Source organism: Neophocaena asiaeorientalis, unplaced genomic scaffold, assembly GCF_003031525.2.
Source record: "Neophocaena asiaeorientalis asiaeorientalis breed wild unplaced genomic scaffold, Neophocaena_asiaeorientalis_V1.1 scaffold150, whole genome shotgun sequence".
Lineage (NCBI taxonomy): Eukaryota > Metazoa > Chordata > Mammalia > Artiodactyla > Phocoenidae > Neophocaena > Neophocaena asiaeorientalis.
The window spans coordinates 10,909,439-10,930,605 of record NW_020176571.1 but is presented as its reverse complement, the minus strand read 5'-3'; the positions used below and the strand labels follow the sequence as shown (position 1 = coordinate 10,930,605).

The window sequence follows — 21,167 nt, the reverse complement described above, 5'->3', positions numbered from 1 at the left end:
TAGTGTTTGGCGCATGGTACATACATGTTTGTTAGAATGACATTTGCTTTTCAGAATGAGCCCTATGGCTGTGATGGAGAGGACAGATTGGCTGCAAGGTGACAGACCCCAGGTGGGAAGATGCATCTTTCCCCACTGTAGGGGAGAGATGAAGAGTGCCAGACCACCGTGGCAGGGTCGAGGGGAGGAGTCGAGAGGTCTGTTCCAGAGGAAGAAAGCACAAGACTGGATAACCAATCTGATGTAGGGGATGAGGCAGAAAGAGAAACAAGAACGTGGGGTCTCCAGCTTAGGGCTTTGGTTGCCTGGCAGTGTCCAGCGAATAAAGGCTGTGAAGCTGCCTTATTGAGGGTGATGATGAAGAACAGCAGGAAGAAGATGACTCCAGCAGCTAACGTTTATGGAACGTTACTGTGTGCCAGGCATTTTCAGAAGTGCTTTACATGTATTAATTTATTTAATCCTTACTACAACCCTGTGGGGTAGCTAGTACACATTTTACAGATGTGTCTGTTGAGGTGAAGAATGATTAGATAACTTTCCCAGAGTTACACAACTAGGGGAGCAGAAATTCAAACCTAGGTAGCGGACTGGGAGAGGCGGGTGTGGAATGAAGGGAATTGGTCCAGTTTGGAACGGCTGAGGTTGAGACCCCAGTGAGATAACCTATGGCGATCTTAAGTAGGCAGGTGAAGTGTGAAGTTTAGAAGGCAGGTAGGGGATATATACCATAAACACTGAGAGACAGGGGAACATAAAAGGGAAAGAGAAAATCGAAGTAGAAATTATAAGGTAATAATCACAACAGCAGTAATTTATTGAGCTCTTACCATACACTAGACACTAAATGCTTTATGATAAGGAAAAGATATTATTATCCCACCCTTTATGCATGAGAAAACCAAGACTTAGCAAGCTTATAAATAAATGCCTAGATTTTTATTGGTCTGAATGCTTTTTTTCCTGGCATAAGTTCAAATCAGAATAACTGACTGGATTCTGTTTGGGCCCGACAATGGGAGGCAGGATATTGGAAGAGGGGAGAAAAGTGAGGTCATGGTATTTACTTAATATATATATTTAAATGTATTAAAATTATGTATAATTATATATATATAAAGTATATATAAATAAAATTTTAAACAATTTATTATTAGAAATATTGATACCTGAACTATCATGTGAAAAATACCAGGACATTTTTACCCTATGTGAAGACGCACAGAAAGATAAATTCAAGAGAGAACGTTCCTTGATGAACGTGAAAGCGAGGGGATGGTGTCAGAGGATTTGGATGTTTAAAGTACATGAATGTGGGACTGAAATACCCACATACAGTGGTTCCCTCTTTTGCGTGGTGCTTGGACACTGCCAACATTCGCCTTGGATGTCTCTGTCTACCTCCACTGCTCAGCAAGTCCTCTTCTCAGGGTCACGCTTTTTTCTTCAGCTATTGAGAGAGGGGAAAACAGCCCATGACAGCTTGAAACTGGCCTGGACTATTGGCTAGACCCTGGTGTTACTAGGAGTTGGCCTGACATAGCTGTACCATGGTATTACGTGGAACATAAACCATTTCACATGACACCAACAACACACAAGGCCATTCTACTGTGGAAAATCAAAACAAAACCAAGAGATCTCTATATCATATATGAACACAAAAACATAAGCATTGTCCAAACCACAAAAATGACCAAACAGCCCCCTGTGTTGGCCCATATGCGTTAGCATCTTCACCTATTACAGCTTTAGCCTCACTTCCTTCCTTGTACCCGATTAGCTGTATTAAGCTACCAAATCAAAGACTTACCTCTGTTCCCTACACAGTATGGAATCCTGGGCAAAGCCCCAGACCTACAACCTATACACAAACCCGAGCCCTATAACAAATCCTTTCTAATATATTAGACACCGCACATCTCCCCAGTATGTGTGCTCCCTGCTACAAAGAACAATAAACCCAACTTGTTAAACTACAGGTATGTTCCTGGTGGTCTTTGGCTGAAGGGCAAAGACAAAACTATGGATTCAACTAAAGTGCTCATTACTTGGACCAGGACTCTCAACTCAGTAATAGTGTGAACATCTGGGACCCCTGGGCTTTTGACATGAACAAGAGAGTTCATTTGACAAGTACTTTAAAACAGAAAGCAAGTAAACCCTTACGAGCACTTTGCTTGTCTGGTTTGCCTAAAAGAAAGATAATTTTGTTTAGTGTAGGGCTTATCCCTCCTTTGTTTCCATCATTTGGAGTTAGGCAGTGCTGGCTTTTTAATTGCATGGCTTGTAAAATTATCAAAGACCCCAGTTACTATCCAAACCCACTGTTAACCTTTTTTTTGTGTATATATATATATATGTATGTTAACATGTGTTTTTCAACACCTAAACTTCCTTTCCTCTCCCTGTAGAGTAAACAAAATAAAGCTTTACAGTGATAATGTCGTATCTGCCTGAAGCCAGCCAGCTTCCTTTCTTTTTTCATTTTGTTTTGTTTTGTTCCTCTTACTCTCCATTTCCCTCTCTTGGGAAACTAAACACTTAAACATTAACTAAGTTTGTCAGGGTCAAATTTCTCCTGCTTTAGTCATTCTAAAATACCTACATTGGCTTTATGAATTAATAAGTTGCTCTAACACAACATTGTAAATCAACTACAAGTCAAAAAGAAAAAAAAGTTGCCACCATTTCTATAACTTCTTTAAAACTGAAACTTAAAACATTGATTAAAATTAAAATATGTAAAAACCTGTATTCAAATATATGGGATGATAACAAAAGATGTATTCTCAAATGGTTCTTTGCCAATATTCTTCTTGGCTTTTGTAAAAAAATGTTTTTGGACTTCCCTGGCAGTCCAGGAGTTAGGACTCCACACTTCCAATGCAGGGGCCACAGGTTCAATCCCTTGTCGGAGAACTAAGATCCCACATGCCGCTCGGTGCAGCCAAAACTTTACACGATATATATATATATCCCTCTAATTTCTGTATATGCAATGTGAAAATGCAAAGGGGAAAATGCATCTCCATTCCAGTGCCACTGGTAAAGTAAGCCAGCTTGCCAGCGTTCCCTGGGTAGGACAACGTAATAACTTTTAAAGAACATATTCTACTTACACGTCAAAATAAAGACAAATTAGGAAGTGTCTGGGAGCGCAGCGATCCAAATTGTGAAAAATCTCCATCCCTTTACGTTCTCTCCTTCAGTCTGTGTCCTATCATCTTCTGAAAGGCTGCTCTTCCTCGACAGATTAGACCTCACAGATCCCACACGCCCTGTCAGAGATTCACTTATACACCTTTCCCTACATTCTCTAGACTTCTATTCCCTCTGGATTATTTTACCCAAGAAGACCATTGCTAATCATGACTCCCAGATTCTTATCTCCAGGCCAGACCTTCTCCCCTGGATTCCCCAGCCGCAGGTATATTGCCTTTTGACTCCCATGCTTTTGCGCGTGCTGTCCCTCTGCCTAGAACACTCTGTCGTGTCAGGCTCACTTTTGCACTAGACCCATCTCAGATGCCACTCTCCCCACCAGGCCGAGAAACACAGGTGGCTCTTCTCTGTTACTATAATACCCTGAGCATCTCCCTTTCTTAACGTGTAGCATGCTAGATTATAATCATCTTTCTAATTATATGATAATCATTTTTCTTGACAGCCAGTTATCAATCATAGATGTAACATGTAACATATGCTCAATAAATCGTTGAACGAACAGGTTCCATTTTTAATCTGAGTGGGTGCATTTAACAAGCTACTAATTCCAAACTAGGTTGTCCTTCAAGGGGGGAAATTCCAAATTCAGGTTCACAAGGTTCATTTCACTATTTACGACTCTCTTTTCTGTTATAGACTGGATTGTAGATGTCTTATAGCTAGTAAAACAGCCATTAAGCTTGTTTTTGTGGTGAGCTAGACGAGAAGTCACAGAATTGCTAGAATGCCAGATGTTTACTAACTTCAATAGGTCCCGTGACTACTGCTACTTGCTCTAAATCCAGTTTCACATACTAATGGTTACTATTCATTGAGCACATTTCTATATGGGAAGCTCAGTGCCTTAATTTACATTATCTCATTAACTCTTCCCCCAGATCCACTGATGTAACTCTATTATCATGCCCAATTAATAGATGAAACTGAGATTTAAAGAGATTGAGTAACATTTCCAAAATCACCCACCTACTAAGGAGGTGAGTGGATTTGAGCCCAGGTCTCATTCCAGAGAGTAAAAGTTCTTAAACACCATAGTATATGACCTTTCAACCATCGGAAGGAGATTTGTGAAGAGTTTGCATATAGTTATCACCAATTATGGGGCCAGACTAAACCTTTTGATTCCAGGCAGACGAAACTAAACAGACCTGTTCTCAGGGACACAAAGGCAAGACTGGCCCTGCAGGAAAAAACAAAGAATGAACAAATCCTGGCCAAGTCACAGCCTGCCACGCTGAATGGCTTATCTCCACAAGAAAGCGCATGTGTGTATACACACACAACTATGGATTAGAAATCTACTAAGGACAAGAATTCAGGTCCCACCGGTTTTTGTCCTAAATCTTCTTTCATCAGGTCTCGTGCTTGGAAAAATATTGGCCTTTTAAGTTAACAATCATACATTGGCAAGAACTGTTTGTGCATCAAAGATCCACAGGCTGAACTGATTTGGCAAGGGGTATGCATTTTTTTTCTTTAGGGGCATGCATTTTTAACTGCCAATAAACTATTCAGGTTTAAAAACCCCTCAAAAACAGAAATGGTGAGGGACTGATTGAAGCTTGCAGCAGGGGAAGCATTTAAGGGGAGCCTAAGAATCTCTGGGACAGTGGTGGTCGAGGTAGAATGAGGATGGGGGTCATCACTGTACCTTGTATCTGGCCTGTTTTTATCTTCAGGTAACAGGATTAGACTCCTGTGAATCTTTAGAGGGAAAGGAAAAGTTTATCTTATACATGTCCTATCCTAATTTCTTTACCATTTGGTAATAATCTTTCACGTGCCTCAAATTTTTTAGGAAATTAAGACATAAGTGTCAAAACCAGCACCTGATATACACTTTTTTTCCCTCCACTGCCCATCACTCCACAAAGTGGTAACAATGAGAACTATTCCTAATAATTGGGCATTAAAAACAACAAAATCATATTAACTACAGTTACCTATTCCCTAACCTATAAAGGTAAGCCTATATCCCTGTAGAAAATGGTACTTCTTTCAATTTACTGAGCATCTAATATCTGGCATGCAATAATGGAACAATCTCAGTCATCAAAATAGGTATTATGACTATTATTTTACATATGAGGAAGCCTTCTGAATAGAAGGTGGTAATGGAGTAAACAGCTGGACACCTTGGAAACTGCCCTGGGTACATACCCTTGGTATTTTCTCACATTTCACATATTTATTAAAGCATTACTGTGCCATTAATCAACACAACCCCAATAGGCATTGTTGGAATGAGGTCATTAATTTAGGCCCCCGAACAGGGGTATGTGTGGCCTGACCTTGGTATACTTCAATCTTGATCACATGGGAGAAGTAATCCCAACATTCATTCCACAAGCAACAGAGAGACACAAGTACTAGTGGAAGCTGATGGGGAATTCTTTCTCTGATAGTAACTTATTTGTTCAGTGTCCTATCTTCAGGACACTGAACAAATAAGTGAGCTTTAAGAGTCAAAATCCAGTTGGTCTCATCTACAGCTATACCCCCATCACCCATCACCTAGTACTGTGCATGGCATATAGACATGCTCAATAAATATTGGGGAAGAAATAAAGACAGTCCATGTGAGAAAACGGGCCAACTACAATACTACCAAGGATGAAGACATACTCGTCTTATTTTTTCTTTTCAAGAAGACTTCAACTCTGACTCACAGGAAAGATGAATCCAAAGACGTGAAATCTAAACGGGGATCTTATTTTGTGGAGCATGAGGGCCAGGACAAAGCTTGTAGAAAAGGGTGAAATGGAAGGGTCAGTTAAGGACAGATTGGATTGCTAGTGTGTAACTTTCAAATTCCTGATCTGAAATCATTTGTCCTTGCCTTTTCTCACATCTCACATATTTATTAAAGCATTACTGGACCATTAAGCAACACAACCCCAATAGGCATTGTTGAAATGAGGTCATTACTTCAGGCCAGCGGTAGAACATAAGGGACATCAAGAGGGTGATTTGTTGTTATAAAGCAAAATCAAACCAATTACATTTCCACAGGAATCTAATATGGTGGAGATAAGACCATTATGAAGTTAGAAACTTGAGAAAATCATTTTTAAAGCTCATAAGCATATGTAACTCATGACTAAAGGGGCTGCACTGTTCTGCGACATGAGTGTCAGGGGAACAGACTTCCAACCTCGTGACTCATGCTTCCGTATTACACATTACACACTCATGCTTCCGTATTCTTCATTTTAAAGAAATGTGAACATAAGCGTGTTCATAAAAATATCTGATACCGAAAACACAACAGCTGTCAGGCCAAGAAAAATCTGTTGACACCGTGTTATCAGAGCCACACTTCCAAGACGGCAAGTTATTTTACCTTTTGAAAAGTATGGGCGGAGAGACAACTTCCTGCCCAAGACCAGCTCGAAGCCACCGTCTCCCTCCTAGAACAGGTTCCTGAACTGCCCAAACAGGGCAGGGGAGCAAAGGCCCTGGGAAGGGAAAGTAAAAATAATTCCCCCAGCCGCATTCGCACCTACTCTGTCTCTCCTCCGCCTTCAGGCGAGGAGGGAGAGTTCCCAACTCTGCCCACCTCCAGGCCAGTGGGTCCCTTCTGGTCTCCCTTGCCCGCCTTGAGGGTGACCTGCGGACCAAAGCAGCCCAGAAAGTGGCTCAGGCCGACCCACCAGTACCTCTTCCAAAGGCCTCCCGGTTGCCCCCTGGGTCACCCGGCAGGCCCCCGCGATTACACAGTTCTCTCGACCAGACAACTTTCACCGACTTTATTGGCCCCCGACCCTAATGGGCCCCTCGCCGCCCACCTCCCCACTAGATCGCGCCGGCCCTCCATAACATCAACCGTATTCAAAAACACTGCGGGGTGGCTATGGAAAGAGCCTTTGCTGAGGAAGCCAGCTCTCCTGTGGCGGCGTCAGGGTCACTTGCTTTTCGCCTTCTGACTCTCCGTCTTCTTGGGCAGCAGCACGGCCTGGATGTTGGGTAGGACGCCGCCCTGGGCGATGGTCACTTTCCCCAGCAGCTTGTTTAGCTCCTCGTCATTGCGGATGGCGAGTTGCAGGTGGCGAGGGATTATCCTGGTCTTCTTGTTGTCCCGCGCGGCGTTGCCAGCCAACTCCAGGATCTCCGCCGTCAGGTACTCCAACACCGCTGCCAGGTACACCGGCGCCCCGGCTCCCACTCGCTCTGCGTAGTTACCTTTGCGCAGCAGTCGGTGCACTCGGCCCACCGGGAACTGCAGGCCCGCGCGAGAGGACCGGGACTTGGCCTTTGCCCGCACTTTGCCGCCCTGCTTTCCGCGACCAGACATGTTTGTCTCTCGCCTAAAACTCCTGCTAGGGGAAATAAAACCCAGCGGTCCAGCTCCTAGAATGGGAGGGCAACGTACCACATCTGAACTGCCTCCGCCAACACTTTGCTGACACTAGGCAGCGCCTTCCCATTGGGCGCGGCAACAACCTCGGCTCCGGTGACCAATGACAGGCAGGCTCTTCTACCAATTAGAGCGCTGGCAGAAGGACCGCCTTCTCCAGCTTGCTCCAATCAAAAGAAAAACTGCTAACCCTCATTTACATAACCTTCCATATGAATAGCCTGGGCCCGACTGCTCCGCCTTTAGGGGTTCAGTTGAACTTACAGGATCCTGAGGTTTCAACGTCCTCGCTCACTCCCAGGAAAATAACGTCTTAAGAATTAAGTAACCGGCTTTCCCTAGTGGCGCTAGTGGTGTAGTGGTTGAGAATCCGCCTGCCAATGTAGGAGACACAGGTTCTAGCTCTGGTCGGGGAAGATCCCACATGCCACAAAGCAACTAAGGCCGTGTGCCACAACTACGGAACCTGCAAGCCATAACTGCGGAGCCCGCATGCCACGACTATTGAAGCCCATGCTCTTAAAGCCCATGCTCCACAATAAAAGAAGCCACTGCAATGAGAAGCCCGCTCACGGCAACAAAGAGTAGCCCCTGCTCACCACAACTAGATAAAAAAGCCTGCACGCAGCAACAAAGACCCAATGCAGCCAAAAATAAATTAATTAATTTTAAAAAAAGTTTAAAAAAATTAAGAAACCATGGTAAGAAAAAGAAAAATCCGGAAGGAGAGCTACTCTAAAGTACAAGGCCTGAAGCAAGAAATGCCTCTAGCACTTGAGGTCGCAGGGTATGCCCCCAATTTTTAACTTATTATTATGGACACTTTTTATTCCTGTAAACAAGAGAGATCTCTAACTTGAAAATGTTCTAACCTTGATTTCTTAGTAAATATTTAAAAGCCAACCTATTTTACCATTACAAGAATCCTGATTCTTCAACAGTTTTCTTATTTGAGTCAAGGATTAAAATCATGTGGTACAATTTGACTATTTAGGATTTTTTTTTCCAGCCATCCAGAGAGTGTTCTGAGAGCTCTTTTAATTCTTCTTTAACAACAATAACAGTAACTTTTTTGTGCTATGGAGACGGGTAAGGATAGGTAAATAATAAGCATTTAGGTATATATAAATATTTACCATAAAGCTTTCCTGCTGGAAAGGCTTATTCGTCAGGACTAGGGACAGGGAGCACAGTTTACTAAAATATTTGTTCCTCAAGGTGTTAAGTACCTGGGAAAGAGCTATGAATCATCCTCTAAATACTGCTGCCTTTTATCACAGTAAACCCTTTTGGGAAGACAGACAGTCCTATCTCCTAGAGGGGCGACACTACTCAAAAGTTTCGTTTCTGCTCAGGGATTCTCTTAAGAAAAGAATGGAGAGCCTCCTAATTGGGGATCTGCAATATAAATCACTATTTAAAGCCACGATCATGGCATACATTATTTTACAGGAACTTTGAATTTTTAAGTGAGAACCTCGGGTTTTAATGAAATAAGATTACAGTATTTTTACTAAATAATCACAGAAATAGTTATTTGATTGAAAAGCAAAAAACGCACTTCGGCTGGAGGCGGCGGAGGCAGTAAAGTCTGCCAACTGTGCGGAAGAATCTTCAAGGGAAAAGTCTGGGGGGATTGGGGGGAATGGGTAAGGTTAGACTTTTGAAAGGATTTTAGTTCTCTCTCCACGGGGCCCCCAAAAGAGAAAAAAGAACCATTAAAAGATTTTCTCTACCCCAACTAGTGACTTAAAAAGATCCACAGGTATAAAGCAACTGCTTTTAAATTTAACACGTAGTAAAGCATTCCTGGTTCCTATTGATTTTCACATTAGTCTGAGAATGGTATTATAAGAGTAAGCATTCCGTTTGAAAACTATAAAATTAGAATTCCCGCGCCCTACAGAGAGAGAGAGAGAAAAGGCAAAATAAATTTTATCGAGTCTTTCCTCAATTTCATGGCAAAAATAAGAAAAGCTTTCCCGAATAAGCAAACAAGAAATTTTATAGGGAGGGAATTTTTTTTTTTTTCTTCGGTACGCGGGCCTCTCACTGTTGTGGCCTCTCCCGTTGCGTAGCACAGGCTCCGGACGCGCAGGCTCAGCGGCCTATGACTCACGGGCCCAGCCGCTCCGCGGCATGTGGGATCTTCCCGGACCGGGGCACGAACCGGTGTTCGCTGAATCGGCAGGCGGACTCTCAACCACTGCGCCACCAGGGAAGCCCTATAGGGAGGGAATTTTAAAAAAAAAAAAAAGAAAGAAAGAAATCTCCTGGAGCCTATAGCTCCGCCCACTTTCTTGAGGTTTTCAAACAGGTCCGCTAGAAGGAACTATAAGCCCAGGTTCACAGCTCACAGACCTACTAACAGCTTGCTGTTTGGTTTTAGCCGTGTTGTTGTGAAAGATGTCCGGCCGAGGTAAAGGTGGTAAAGGGCTGGGTAAGGGAGGCGCTAAGCGCCACCGGAAGGTCTTACGGGACAACATCCAGGGTATTACGAAGCCCGCCATTCGCCGTCTGGCTCGCCGTGGTGGTGTGAAGCGCATCTCTGGCCTCATCTATGAGGAGACCCGGGGAGTGCTCAAAGTGTTCCTGGAGAACGTGATCCGTGATGCGGTGACTTACACGGAGCATGCCAAGCGCAAGACGGTCACGGCCATGGATGTGGTGTATGCGCTGAAACGCCAGGGCCGCACCCTTTACGGCTTCGGCGGCTGAGGTGTGCCTGCGGCTTATCTCCAGATCCCAAAAGGCCCTTTTTAGGGCCCTCAAAACGTCAAGAAAAGAGTTGGTAGTGCTTAAACTGCCGTGTGAATGTGCAGATAGGTGCTTCAAATGAAGCGTTAATTAGGGTTAGGCTTGAGGCTTGGGGAGGTGTGAGCAGCAGAGCTCGAGCCGGGAACCTAGCGTCCGCGCTTAGAACGTAGCCTGGGAAATGCGGCGCAGGGCAGTAGTGATTTTGCTCTCTGTTTCAGAGCCGGACTGCCGACTTTGGATTCCTTTTGGGAAAAGTAGGCATCGCTAGCTCTCCAAACCCACGTCTTGGAAGTGGTACACGCTTCTTAGCGGGGGAGGCTTCGGGCCCTGAGCATATATAGAACGGCTTGTATGCAAATAGGGTGAGCCGGCTATCCTCCTCCGATTGGATAGGAGGCGTCAGAGGGGGCGGTTCTCGCTGGTGCTACCCGGGTTCTCGCTGGTCGACCCGCCCCGTCTCTGAGACCGCGGATGTCGCGGCGTCCAATAGGAAAGCTCGAGGTGCAGGCGTAGTGTGGCGCGCCGGAGTCTGCCGGGTGTGAATATTTTATTTTTTCACTGACTTTGTGAGTAAGGGGTAACCCAGCTCAGGCGCTGAATGCAGGGTGGCTGCGTGTGGGCGAAGTCCAAGCCTGGGCCTGAGCCCTCGGCCCCTGCGCTAGCCGTGGGTCAGCTGCACAAAGATAGACGCGCCGAGCAGGTGAGCGTCCCGACACCGGAGTACCCGGCGGCCGTGCTTGAACTCCTAGCGGTGGGAATCCAGGAGTTAGCCGGCAGCGTGGCCGGGACGCAGGGCAGCGTCCTGCCCAGCATCCATGCGCTGCTGTTGCTCGGGAGAGAGGGTCGTGTGGCCCGGTAGCAGCCGGCAGATAAACCCTCACTTCCTAGTAAAAGTCGTTTTCCGAATCGCGGGCGGGGCTGAGGAGAGGAGAGAGGAGGCGAGTTGGGTTCTAAGGGGTTCAGTGAAAAGGGTGTGGCGAGAGAGCTGTTTAGTCGTGGAGTCCTACGCAGTAATCCCTCCCGGGAGAGCAAGGAGCGATCCGTTTGCGGGCGCTTTCCTGGGTCGCCGGCGGAGCTGGAGACGGGGCCCCACCTGCGTGCCGCAGGCAGGGGCCGCCAGCGGGGAGAGGCGGGAACCCGAAGTCATTAAAGGGCCTCGCTCGACTCCTGGCTCTGTCACTCCTAACCTGTTTATATGAGGGAAATGGGGAAGGGAAGACCCCCAAATGCGGTGTGATCCCATGCACCTTAACTGATCTCCCACAGCTCCGGCTTGTCTAGACATCGTGAAATCACTTAGCTTCCTAGAGGTGGTTGCCTGGATTGGCTTTGGGGTAATTTCCCAGCCTTGACAGCGATGTATGTGTATCTCATTTTAAGCGATATATCAATATATCTCATATGTACTCTAGCCAGGGAAACATTTCTTGTATTCCCTCAGCAGAGACTGGCATCGTATCATTTATTGAATATCAGACACTTTGGGACAAATTGTATTCCATGATTGCATTTGATTCCCCAGCAAGTTTACGAATTATTTATTATTAATTACCATTTTACAGATGAGGAAACTGATACGGGGTTGGGGGCAGAACTGAGCCAGGATTTGAACCCAGCCCTGTTGGATGCTGCACCCTTTGACGTTAACCTTTACGTGCTACTGACTCTGCCAGGGAAGCTCCCGTCCCTATTTGCTGACATTTCACTTCTAAGTGCTTTCTTCTATTCCATACTCAAGTGTATCCATGGTGCTGGTATTAATTAAATTTCTGGGGCAGTGAGACAGTCCCATAAGTTCAACTTTCTTTAATTCAAGTGAAAAAACCCCTGAGTTACTTAAAAAGAAGCAGCAGGGTCTGGCACACTTCCGTGCCGTTGCATTTGTTGAGTGAGCGAATGAGTGCATTTGAGTAGACAGGTAATGCACCTATTAAATCCCCAATTTAGTGTGAATCAGATTATTGAGGATGAAGGTGGGACTGCAGTGGAGCATGAAAATAGGTATTCATATGATAATTTAAAATATTTATTCTTTAAGTATTTAAGTTATTTGGAATTAATTTTTTGTTTATATTTTTGATGGTGGCCTCAATTTTTTTGAACCTGTCTAGTAGAACTTTATCTTCCCTTGTAGCACAGCTTTTTTGTTTTTGTTCATGTTTTATGTACTTTATAAAATATAACCAAATTATTTGAACATGGGAAATCTTTTGTTTCTGTCTGTGAGTATGAGTCCCATGGTAGTGTCCAGTCCTGAAGTAATCATTTTCCAAACCAAAACTGGGTCACCTGATTTGAGAATGCAAGATATCTGAAATTAGAACTGACTGAGATTTTCTGAAGTTGACTAATAAAATGCGTTCCTACACGTTTGTTGAAGAACTTAATTTAAAGCTGTTCTATAAGGCTTTTCTTACAATGTGAATGAAATGCTGTTGAAATTAGAGCCTGTAGCAAAGTCATCTCTTCTGAATGGGAACATTTAATGCCTCTTTTGTCCCAAGACAAAAGTTGTGTTAACTTTTGAAGATTCAGAGATAAATAAGCCATCAAGAAGCTTCTATTTTCCAAGTAAAGAGCGAGGGAAGGGGAAGACATCTATGTGGTACACACGTGGTTTGCTATAATGGAGTGGCATGAATGAAATGCTCTTGGTGTACAGAACAAATTTTATCAGGACTAGGGGTGTCTTCAAAGATCAGGTAACATTTGTGCTGAGCTGAAGGCCCTTTGGGGAAGGAGAAGAGCACAGCAAGCTTGGGGAGCAAACAGCGTGAACAAATGCCAGAGTAATTTCTAGGCATGATGTATTTGGGAAACCTTCTAATGTTGGATATTTAATTTGTCCTGTTGCCTGAGAATAATGTGATGGACCAGGTAAACAGTTGGATATAAATTGAAACCAAGTCCAAACAAGCCAATAGAAAAATGAGCAAAAGACAGTGGAAAAACATGGCCAATAAGCATAGAAAGAGATGTTCAGTTTGATGAGTCATCAGGGAATTGCAAATCAAGACCACAGTGAAATGCAATTTTTCATTCACTAGATGGGTAAAAAATTTTTAAATGACAGTAGTGTTGCACAGAATTTCTTATAACACTAGTAGGAGTATAAAGTGATTCAACTATTTTTGAAACAAAACTTTGTCATTGTCTTGTGAACTTGAAAATAGATTCACAGTTATGCTGAACCAGCAATTCCACTCCTGGATATTTACCCGAGGGAAATGATAGCACTTATGTACATGGTGCATGTTCACTAAAGTTCTTGGTAGAGCTCTTCACAGTAGCAAAAACAAACCAGCTGCACATGGACAAGAGACTGGATGAATAAATTACGGTGTGATATAATTTGGCAGTCAGAGTGAACTGATAAACACAGTCAATTCATGGTGGTCTACAATACATGAAGACTTGTGACTTTATTTATTTGGCAAATATATATTCTAAACTAAAATATGGTTGAAGATCACCTGTGGGAGTCCTGAGGAACTAACTGAGCATTGCTGCCTTCCACAGAAAATTAACATTTTCTTCTCCTTTGGGCTGGATGCTGCTATCAACCTGTGACCATTTTAGCGCGCTGTGGGTGTCCCAGCTTGTTGAAGAGGCTCATATTCTACTTCGCCTCCTTACAGATTTATTCTCCATTGCAACCCTAGAGTGGATGCTTGCTTACTTCTCACCTTCAGTTGTTATTTCACTGTCCTTTTACTTTTTATTTTTTGTTCTTTGATTTTCCTTATTTTCTTCTGGCCATAATAATGCAACGTTTGTGCTAGAAGGTTCATTCAGATTGTGTAGATTGCCAAACTGCTGTAAGTGGATTTCACTAACTACAGCATTTGAATTTATGTGTTTTGCCTGACTAGTCTGTGAACTCCTTGAAAGCAAGAATCTGATTCATCTGTGTACCCCTAGAACCTTGGACCTAGAATTTGGAATACTCATAGGCACTTATTAATGTTTTGGGAAAATTATCTATTTGGTAATATGTTAACATATCTTCCTAAAATGAGTTGTTTTCCATATATTTTCATTTTCTGAAAAGATTTTATACCATGACACTTATCTGTCCCTTAAATTTATTAGTAAACCATTTGCCTTGATTTGCCCTGGGGGTTTTGTTTTGGTTATCTTTTCAGATTCTTTAACCATTTTTATTGGTCAGCAAAGTGACCTGACAGGTGGAGAGAAGGGCTACCTTAAATATCATATGTGGAATATTAAAAACTAATAAACAAAAATTGTAGTTGATGTTTACCCTTAAGAAATTCTTTAATAACTGGCATTAAACATTATGATAATGATTATATTCTGATAATAAGAAATAAGTTTGCTTATTATCAAATCCAAAATTCTACCTAAATATTTTTGTACTTACATACATAGATACCTACATATTTTGTATTCTAAGGTTATCTTTCACAAAACTCTTTTCCTTGAGCTCACTCAAATACTAATGTCCCAAAATCCGAACAACTGCTTTACTATCTTGAAGATTATAATCATGCATAATAATAAGTACTTGGTTTCTAATACTTTCTTATGGGATATATGAAGCTTGATTAAAAGCAAGCTATCTTAGAGATAAATTTTATATTAATCTTACAATTTGCTAAACCTTTGAACTAGGCATTATAGATATATAAAAAAGAGACACTTTTGGGCTTCCCTGGTGGCGCAGTGGTTGAGAGTCCGCCTGCCGATGCAGGGGACGCGGGTTCGTGCCCCGGTCCGGGAGGATCCCGCGTGCCGTGGAACGGCTGGGCCCGTGGGCCATGGCCGCTGGGCCTGCACGTCCGGAGCCTGTGCTCTGCAACGGGAGACGCCACGGCAGTGAGAGGCCCGCGTACCGCAAAAAACAAGAAAGATACTTTTATATTTTCAAATAAATACCTGCAATTCTGCATCATCTTTACTCATCTTCATTGTCATAGTCATTGCTGCTAAACTCTTCGGTTTTTGTTTTGTTTTGTTTTGTTATTTATTTTATTTATTTATTTTTGGCTGCATTGGATTTTCATTGCTGTGTGCGGGCTTTCTCTAGTTGCAGCGAGCAGGGGCTACCGTTTTGTTGCAGTGCATGGGCTTCTCACTGCGGTGGCTTCTCTTGTGGAGCACGGGCTCTAGGCTCCCAGGCTTCAGTAGTTCTGGCACGTGGGCTCAGTAGTTGTGATTCGCAGGCTCTAGAGCACAGGGTCAGTAGTTGTGGCACATGGGCTCAGTAGTTGTGGCTCGCGGACTTAGTTGCTCTGTGGCATGTGGGATCTTCCCAGACCAGGGCTCGAACCCGTGTCCCCTGCATTGACAGGCGGATTCTTAACCACTGCGCCACCAGGGAAGCCCTAAACTCTTGTTTATTCACTGAAGAATAAGATAAAGAAACTGGAGGAAGGTGCTGCCTGAGTTCAGCCTTTTTAGGAAATAATTTTCTTATAGTTTTGTTTCTCTGCAACTTATAGTGGTTTTATATTTTTAACTTAATCTGACAGTTAGCTTTTAATAGAATTCAGTCCATTGTCACATTTAAACAACTATAAACATGATTCTTTCCTTCCATCTTTTTGTTTTTCTATTGCTGTTCCTTTTTGCTATTTCTACTGGTTTTATCACAACACTGTGGCAGACATCACTGGCAGACATCCATTATCCATTCTCCCGTTTGTTCTTAATACCAGAACCTAAATTTTGGGGGGAGTGATAATGCACTCAGGAGAAAAACTGTATTTCCAAGGCCCCTGTGGTGAGAGGAGGGCCGTATGGCTGGTGGAAGCTGTGGGTGGAGCTTCTGGGAAACCTGACTAAAAGGAGGGTAACTCAGATGAGAGATCCTTTGTAGTTCCCTTTTCCTCCTCTTTTTCTACTTGGAGTGTGGGAGTAATCATGGCACTTCCCAGGCTGGGGCACGAACCCGTGTCCCCTGCATCGGCAGGCAGACTCTCAACCACTGAGCCACCAGGGAAGCCCTATTCTCTTCTTTATATCCCCTGTCAACTCCAAAGATTTGTTGAGATGATTTAGCACTTTAATTCTAGACTATTTTGATTTCTCTTGCAGAGTGCCTTTTTTTTTCAAGAATCGTTATTTAGCATTTATATTACAAATTCCCAATCACTGTATCATTATCTACTCAGACTTAATTATACGTACATTGCAGGAATCATAGTTCACTACTATTTGTTCTCTTCTTCATCTTCCCTGATTTTGAAGTCTCTATTCTGATTTCTTTTTCTTTTTCTTTTTTTTTTTACTTTTGGCTGCGCCATGCAGCATGCAGGATCTTCCCCAATCAGGGATTGAACCCATGCCTCCTGCAGTGGAAGCATGGAGTCCTAACCACTGGACCGCCAGGGAAGTCCCCTGATTTATTTTTCAATTGAGTAGTCCTTTTTGAAGAATTTTCCTTAGGTGAGGTATGTGGGTAATTGAGTCTATGAAATTTTGCAGCTCTAGGAATATCTTTCCTTCACCCTGACTGGTAAATGTTATCTAAATGATATATAGACCCTTAAGTTGCAGCTCTTTTTTTTTCTCAGAAGTCTGGATAATGTTCCATGGTCCATCAGCTTCCAGTGTGCAGCTAAGAAGTCCCATGCTCGTTCACTGGCCTTTATTCATTTATTATTTGTGAGATTTTATTTTTATCCTTGGAGTTCAGTCATTTTACCAGGGTATGTTTGAAGCTATTTTGTTCTTGTATTCCATTACTGTGGTAACTCCTTTTCAATCTACTGACTCAACTTATTCTTCACATTAGGGAACTGCTTTCCCTGAAGCAGAGCCTAAAACAGGGCTTGGGTGCAGATGATTTACTGAGGGAGTGCTTTTCAAGAAAACGTGAGGGCACAGTGGAAGCCAGGTAGGGAAAGGAAGTTATTTCCAAGGGCAGGTAAAGTCTAGCCTTGGTCTGATCCACAAGAGTTTCTGGAGAGGGAATTATAACTCTGAATTGTCCCATCTTAAAGCAGAGGCCACCAAACATGTATAATATAAACATATTTTAAAATTTTCTGAGGTAAACATATTATTTTTAAAATAAGAAAAATGATGATTAAATATTTTATTGTGGTATGATCAAACATGGTTTTATCCATATCTTTCCTGAGCTTTTTTGGTGTTGTTCTGGATTATGTTGATTTATTTCTTTTTCTCAGTTTTATTGAGAAATAATTGACATACATCACCAATGGTTTGATTTGCCTATATTGTGAAATGGTCACCACAAGTTTAGTTAAGAACCATCATCTCATATAGATACAATAAAAAGAAAAGAAATCCTCCTCACGATGAGAACTCTTAGGATTTAGTCTGCTAACAACTTTCCTTTGCAGTTGACTTTGAACAACTCAGAGGTTGGAAGCACCAACCCCCGTGCAGGTGAAAATCGTCCTATAACTTTACAGTCGGCTTCCTCATTCGGTTCCAAATTTGTGGATTTAACCATCCACAGATCATAGTAGTGTAATATGTATTTATTGAAAAACATTCATGTGTAAGTGGACCTGTGCATTTTAAACCCATGTTATTCAAGGAGTAACTGTATATCATCCGGCAGCGTTAACTATAGTCATCATGTTGTACATGATACTCCTAGTACTTATTTATCTTATAACTAGAAGTTTGTACCTTTTGACCACCTTCCTCTAATTCTGCCTCCCATCACCCCTCTTCTATAGCCACAGATCTGATCCCTGATCTCTTTTTCTGTTTTCTATAAGTTTGGTATGTTTGGTTTTTTTTGTTTTTTAAATTCCACATATAAGTGAGACCATTCAGTATTTGTTTTTCCTGTCTGACTTATTTCACTTAGCATAATGCCTTCAAGGTTCATCCATGTTGTCACATGTGGTAGGATTTCACTGTTCTTTATGGCTGAATAATATTCCATTCTTTATCCATTCATCCATCAATGGACACTTAGGTTATTTCCGTATATTGGCTATTTCAATAATGCTACTATGAACATTGGTGCAGATATCTTTTCAAGTTAGTGTTTTCATTTCCTTTGGATATATTCCAAGAAGTGGAATTGCTGAATTGTATGGTAGTTCTATTTTTAATTTTTTGAGGATACTCCGTATTGTTTTTTATAGTGGCTGCTCCAATTTACAGTCACACCAACAATGCACTAGGGTACCCTTTTCTTCACGTCCACACCAACATTTGTTATCTCTTGTCTTTTTTATGACAGCCATTCTAACAGGCGTGAGGTGATATCTCATTGTGGTTTTAATTTGCATTTTCTTAGTGACTAGTGATGTTGAACATCTTTTCATGTACCAGTTGGCCATTTGTGTATCTTTGGAAAAATGTCTGTTCAGGTTTTTGACATTTTTTACTTGAATTAGTTGCTTTTTTGCTTTTCAGCTTTATGAGCTCTTTATGTATTTTAGATTTTAACCCTTTCTGAGATATACGGTTTACAAATATTTTTCCCATTCTGTAGGTTTTCTTCACTTTGTTGAGAGTTACTTTTGCTGTGCAGCTTTTTAGTTTGATGCAGTTCCACTTGTTTATTTTTGCCCTTTAGGTGTGATTTACAAAAAAACTCATGACCAACACCCATGTTAAGGAGCTTTTTTCCTACATTTCCTTCTAGGAGTTTCATGGATTCAGATCTTACATTTAAGTCTTTAATCCATTTCATGTTAATTTGGGGGAGTGGTATAAGATAGGGATCAATTTTCATTTTTTTACATGAATACCCAATTTTCCCAGCAACATTTATTAAAGAGATTATCATTTCTCCACTGAGTATTCTTGAATCCCTAGTTAAATATTAGTTAACCATTTATGCTTGGGTTTATATCTGGCTCTCAGTTCTTTTCCATTGGTCTGTCTGTTTTTATGCCAGTACCATACTGTTTTAATTACTATAGTATTATAGGATAGCTTGAAATCAGGAAAAGCTTCCTGCTTTGTTCTTCTTTCTCAGGATTCCTTTGGCTATTTGTGATCTTTTGTGGTTCCATATAAATTTTAAGAGGTTTTTTTTCTGTTTCTGTAAAAAATGGCATTGGAATTTTGATAGAGATTGCACCAAATCTATAGATGGCTTTTGGTAGTATTGACATTTTAACAATATTAATTCTTCCAGTCCATGAATGTGGGATACCTTTCTATTTATTTGTGTCCTCTTTGATGTCTTTCATCAGTGTCTTACAGTTTTCAAAATAGAATTCTTTCACCTCCTTGGTTAAATTTATTCCTAAGTATTATATTGTTTCTGATTCTATTGTAAATAGGATTAACTTCTTTATTTCTTTTTCAGAAAATTTGTTGTTTGTGTATAGAAACGCTACTGGTTTTTCTATGTTCATTTTATATTCTGCAGCTTTACTGAATTCATTTATTAATTCTAACAGTTTTTTGGTTGCGTCTTCAACTGCAAGTAGAAAAAATTTTATTTCTTCTTTCCCAATTCTGATAACTTTAATTTTATTTTCTTGCCTGATTGCTCTAGCTAGGACTTTAACCTTTCACCACTGAGTATGATGTTTGCTCTAGGCTTCTCATGTATGGCCTTTACTTTGTTGAGATATGTTCCTTCTGCACCTAATTTGTTGATTGTTTTTATCATAAACAGTTGCTGTATTTTGTCAAATGCTTTTTCTGCCTCAGTTGAGATAATCGTATAGTTCTTTTCTTTCATTCTCATTGGGGGATTTTTGATTACACAGTCAATATCCTTACTAGTAATTGGTTTATTCAGATTTTCTGTTTCTTCCTGATTCTGTCGTGGTAGGTTGTATGTTTCTAAGAATTTTTTCACTTCTTCTATGTTGTCCATTTTGTTGGCATATAGTTATTCACAGTAGTCTCTTATGATCCTTTGCATTTCTGTGGTATCATTTGTAATGTCTCCTTTTTCATTTATAATTCTGTTGATTTGGGTTCTCTCTCTTTATTCCTTGGTTAGTCTAGCTAAGGGTGTGTCAATTTTCTTTATCTTTTCAAAGAACCAGCTCTCAGTTTGGTTCATCTTTTCTGTTGTTTTTCTGTTCTCAGTTACATTTATTTTTGCCCTAATCTTTATTATTTCCTTCCTCCTGCTGATTTTGGGCTCAGTTTGCTCTTCTTTTTCTAGTTCCAGAGGCATAGAGTTAGAATTTTTATTTGGCTTCATGCAAAATGGATAACAGAACCTAGTTTCTTATGCTAGTCACATGGCAGGCTTTTTCTTCCCTTGGTCTTTGCAGAGTAGAATGTAACTGTTAGCAATCTGGACAATATAACTTTTACACTGTTGGAGTGAAAGATATGAAGGAACCATAGAGGAAATGATAGAAGCAATAATATTGTCAGCTTACAAAAAAGGAGATCGAACTTAAAATTCCTGTGTGAAGTGGGCCTGAGATATCTGTAAGGACATTGTAACATTTTTTTTCTATTTGATTTGATACCATATACTCATATTACTTTGTTAACTTTTTTTTAAGATCCATTTTGAGAAACAGCAATTTATAATTTTAGTGAGAGTAATGTAGTAATTACCCAGAAGCATATAAAATTTCCCTTTTATTGTTATCTGTGAACTGTTTATAAGGAATTTTAATTTCTGCTTGGTCATTAATTACCTCTACCAGTGCATATTAATATTTCAATATTATCTCCAATACTATCTCATAGGAAAGATACAACCCAGTACAGCACCTTCAATCTGTCTAGATCTTTTCAGAAAGCCATTGTCTTTGATAAAGTTACATATATTCAGACCCACTGAAAGACTAATTCCTGGTGTGTGGTGAATTGGGGTTTTTCAGTGAAATTTGCTTCAGTCACCAACCAAAGAGACTGTTGCCAGGAAGAAACAAATGAAGCC

The 21,167-nt window shown here is 41.4% G+C and overlaps 3 protein-coding genes across 3 annotated transcripts in view; 2 read left to right on the top strand and 1 right to left on the bottom strand.

Moving 5' to 3' along the window:
• Positions 1–6,961: 6,961 nt before the first annotated feature.
• Positions 6,962–7,635, bottom strand: H2AJ (H2A.J histone). The gene has a single exon (XM_024733464.1). It carries the CDS (start codon positions 7,520–7,522, stop codon positions 7,133–7,135), a length of 390 nt encoding a protein of 129 aa, XP_024589232.1. The 5' UTR covers positions 7,523–7,635; the 3' UTR covers positions 6,962–7,132.
• Positions 7,636–9,991: 2,356 nt separating this feature from the next.
• H4C16 (H4 histone 16) lies at positions 9,992–10,352 on the top strand. Its single transcript, XM_024733338.1, has one exon. The coding sequence runs from the start codon at positions 9,992–9,994 to the stop codon at positions 10,301–10,303; it is 312 nt and encodes a 103-aa protein (XP_024589106.1). The 3' UTR covers positions 10,304–10,352.
• Positions 10,353–10,861: 509 nt separating this feature from the next.
• GUCY2C (guanylate cyclase 2C) overlaps positions 10,862–21,167 on the top strand; it is a 105,022-nt gene continuing 94,716 nt past the window's right edge. The window contains exon 1 of the mRNA XM_024733367.1: positions 10,862–11,042. The gene's annotated coding sequence lies outside the window, so the exon portion shown is untranslated. The remainder of the gene's footprint in view (positions 11,043–21,167) is intronic.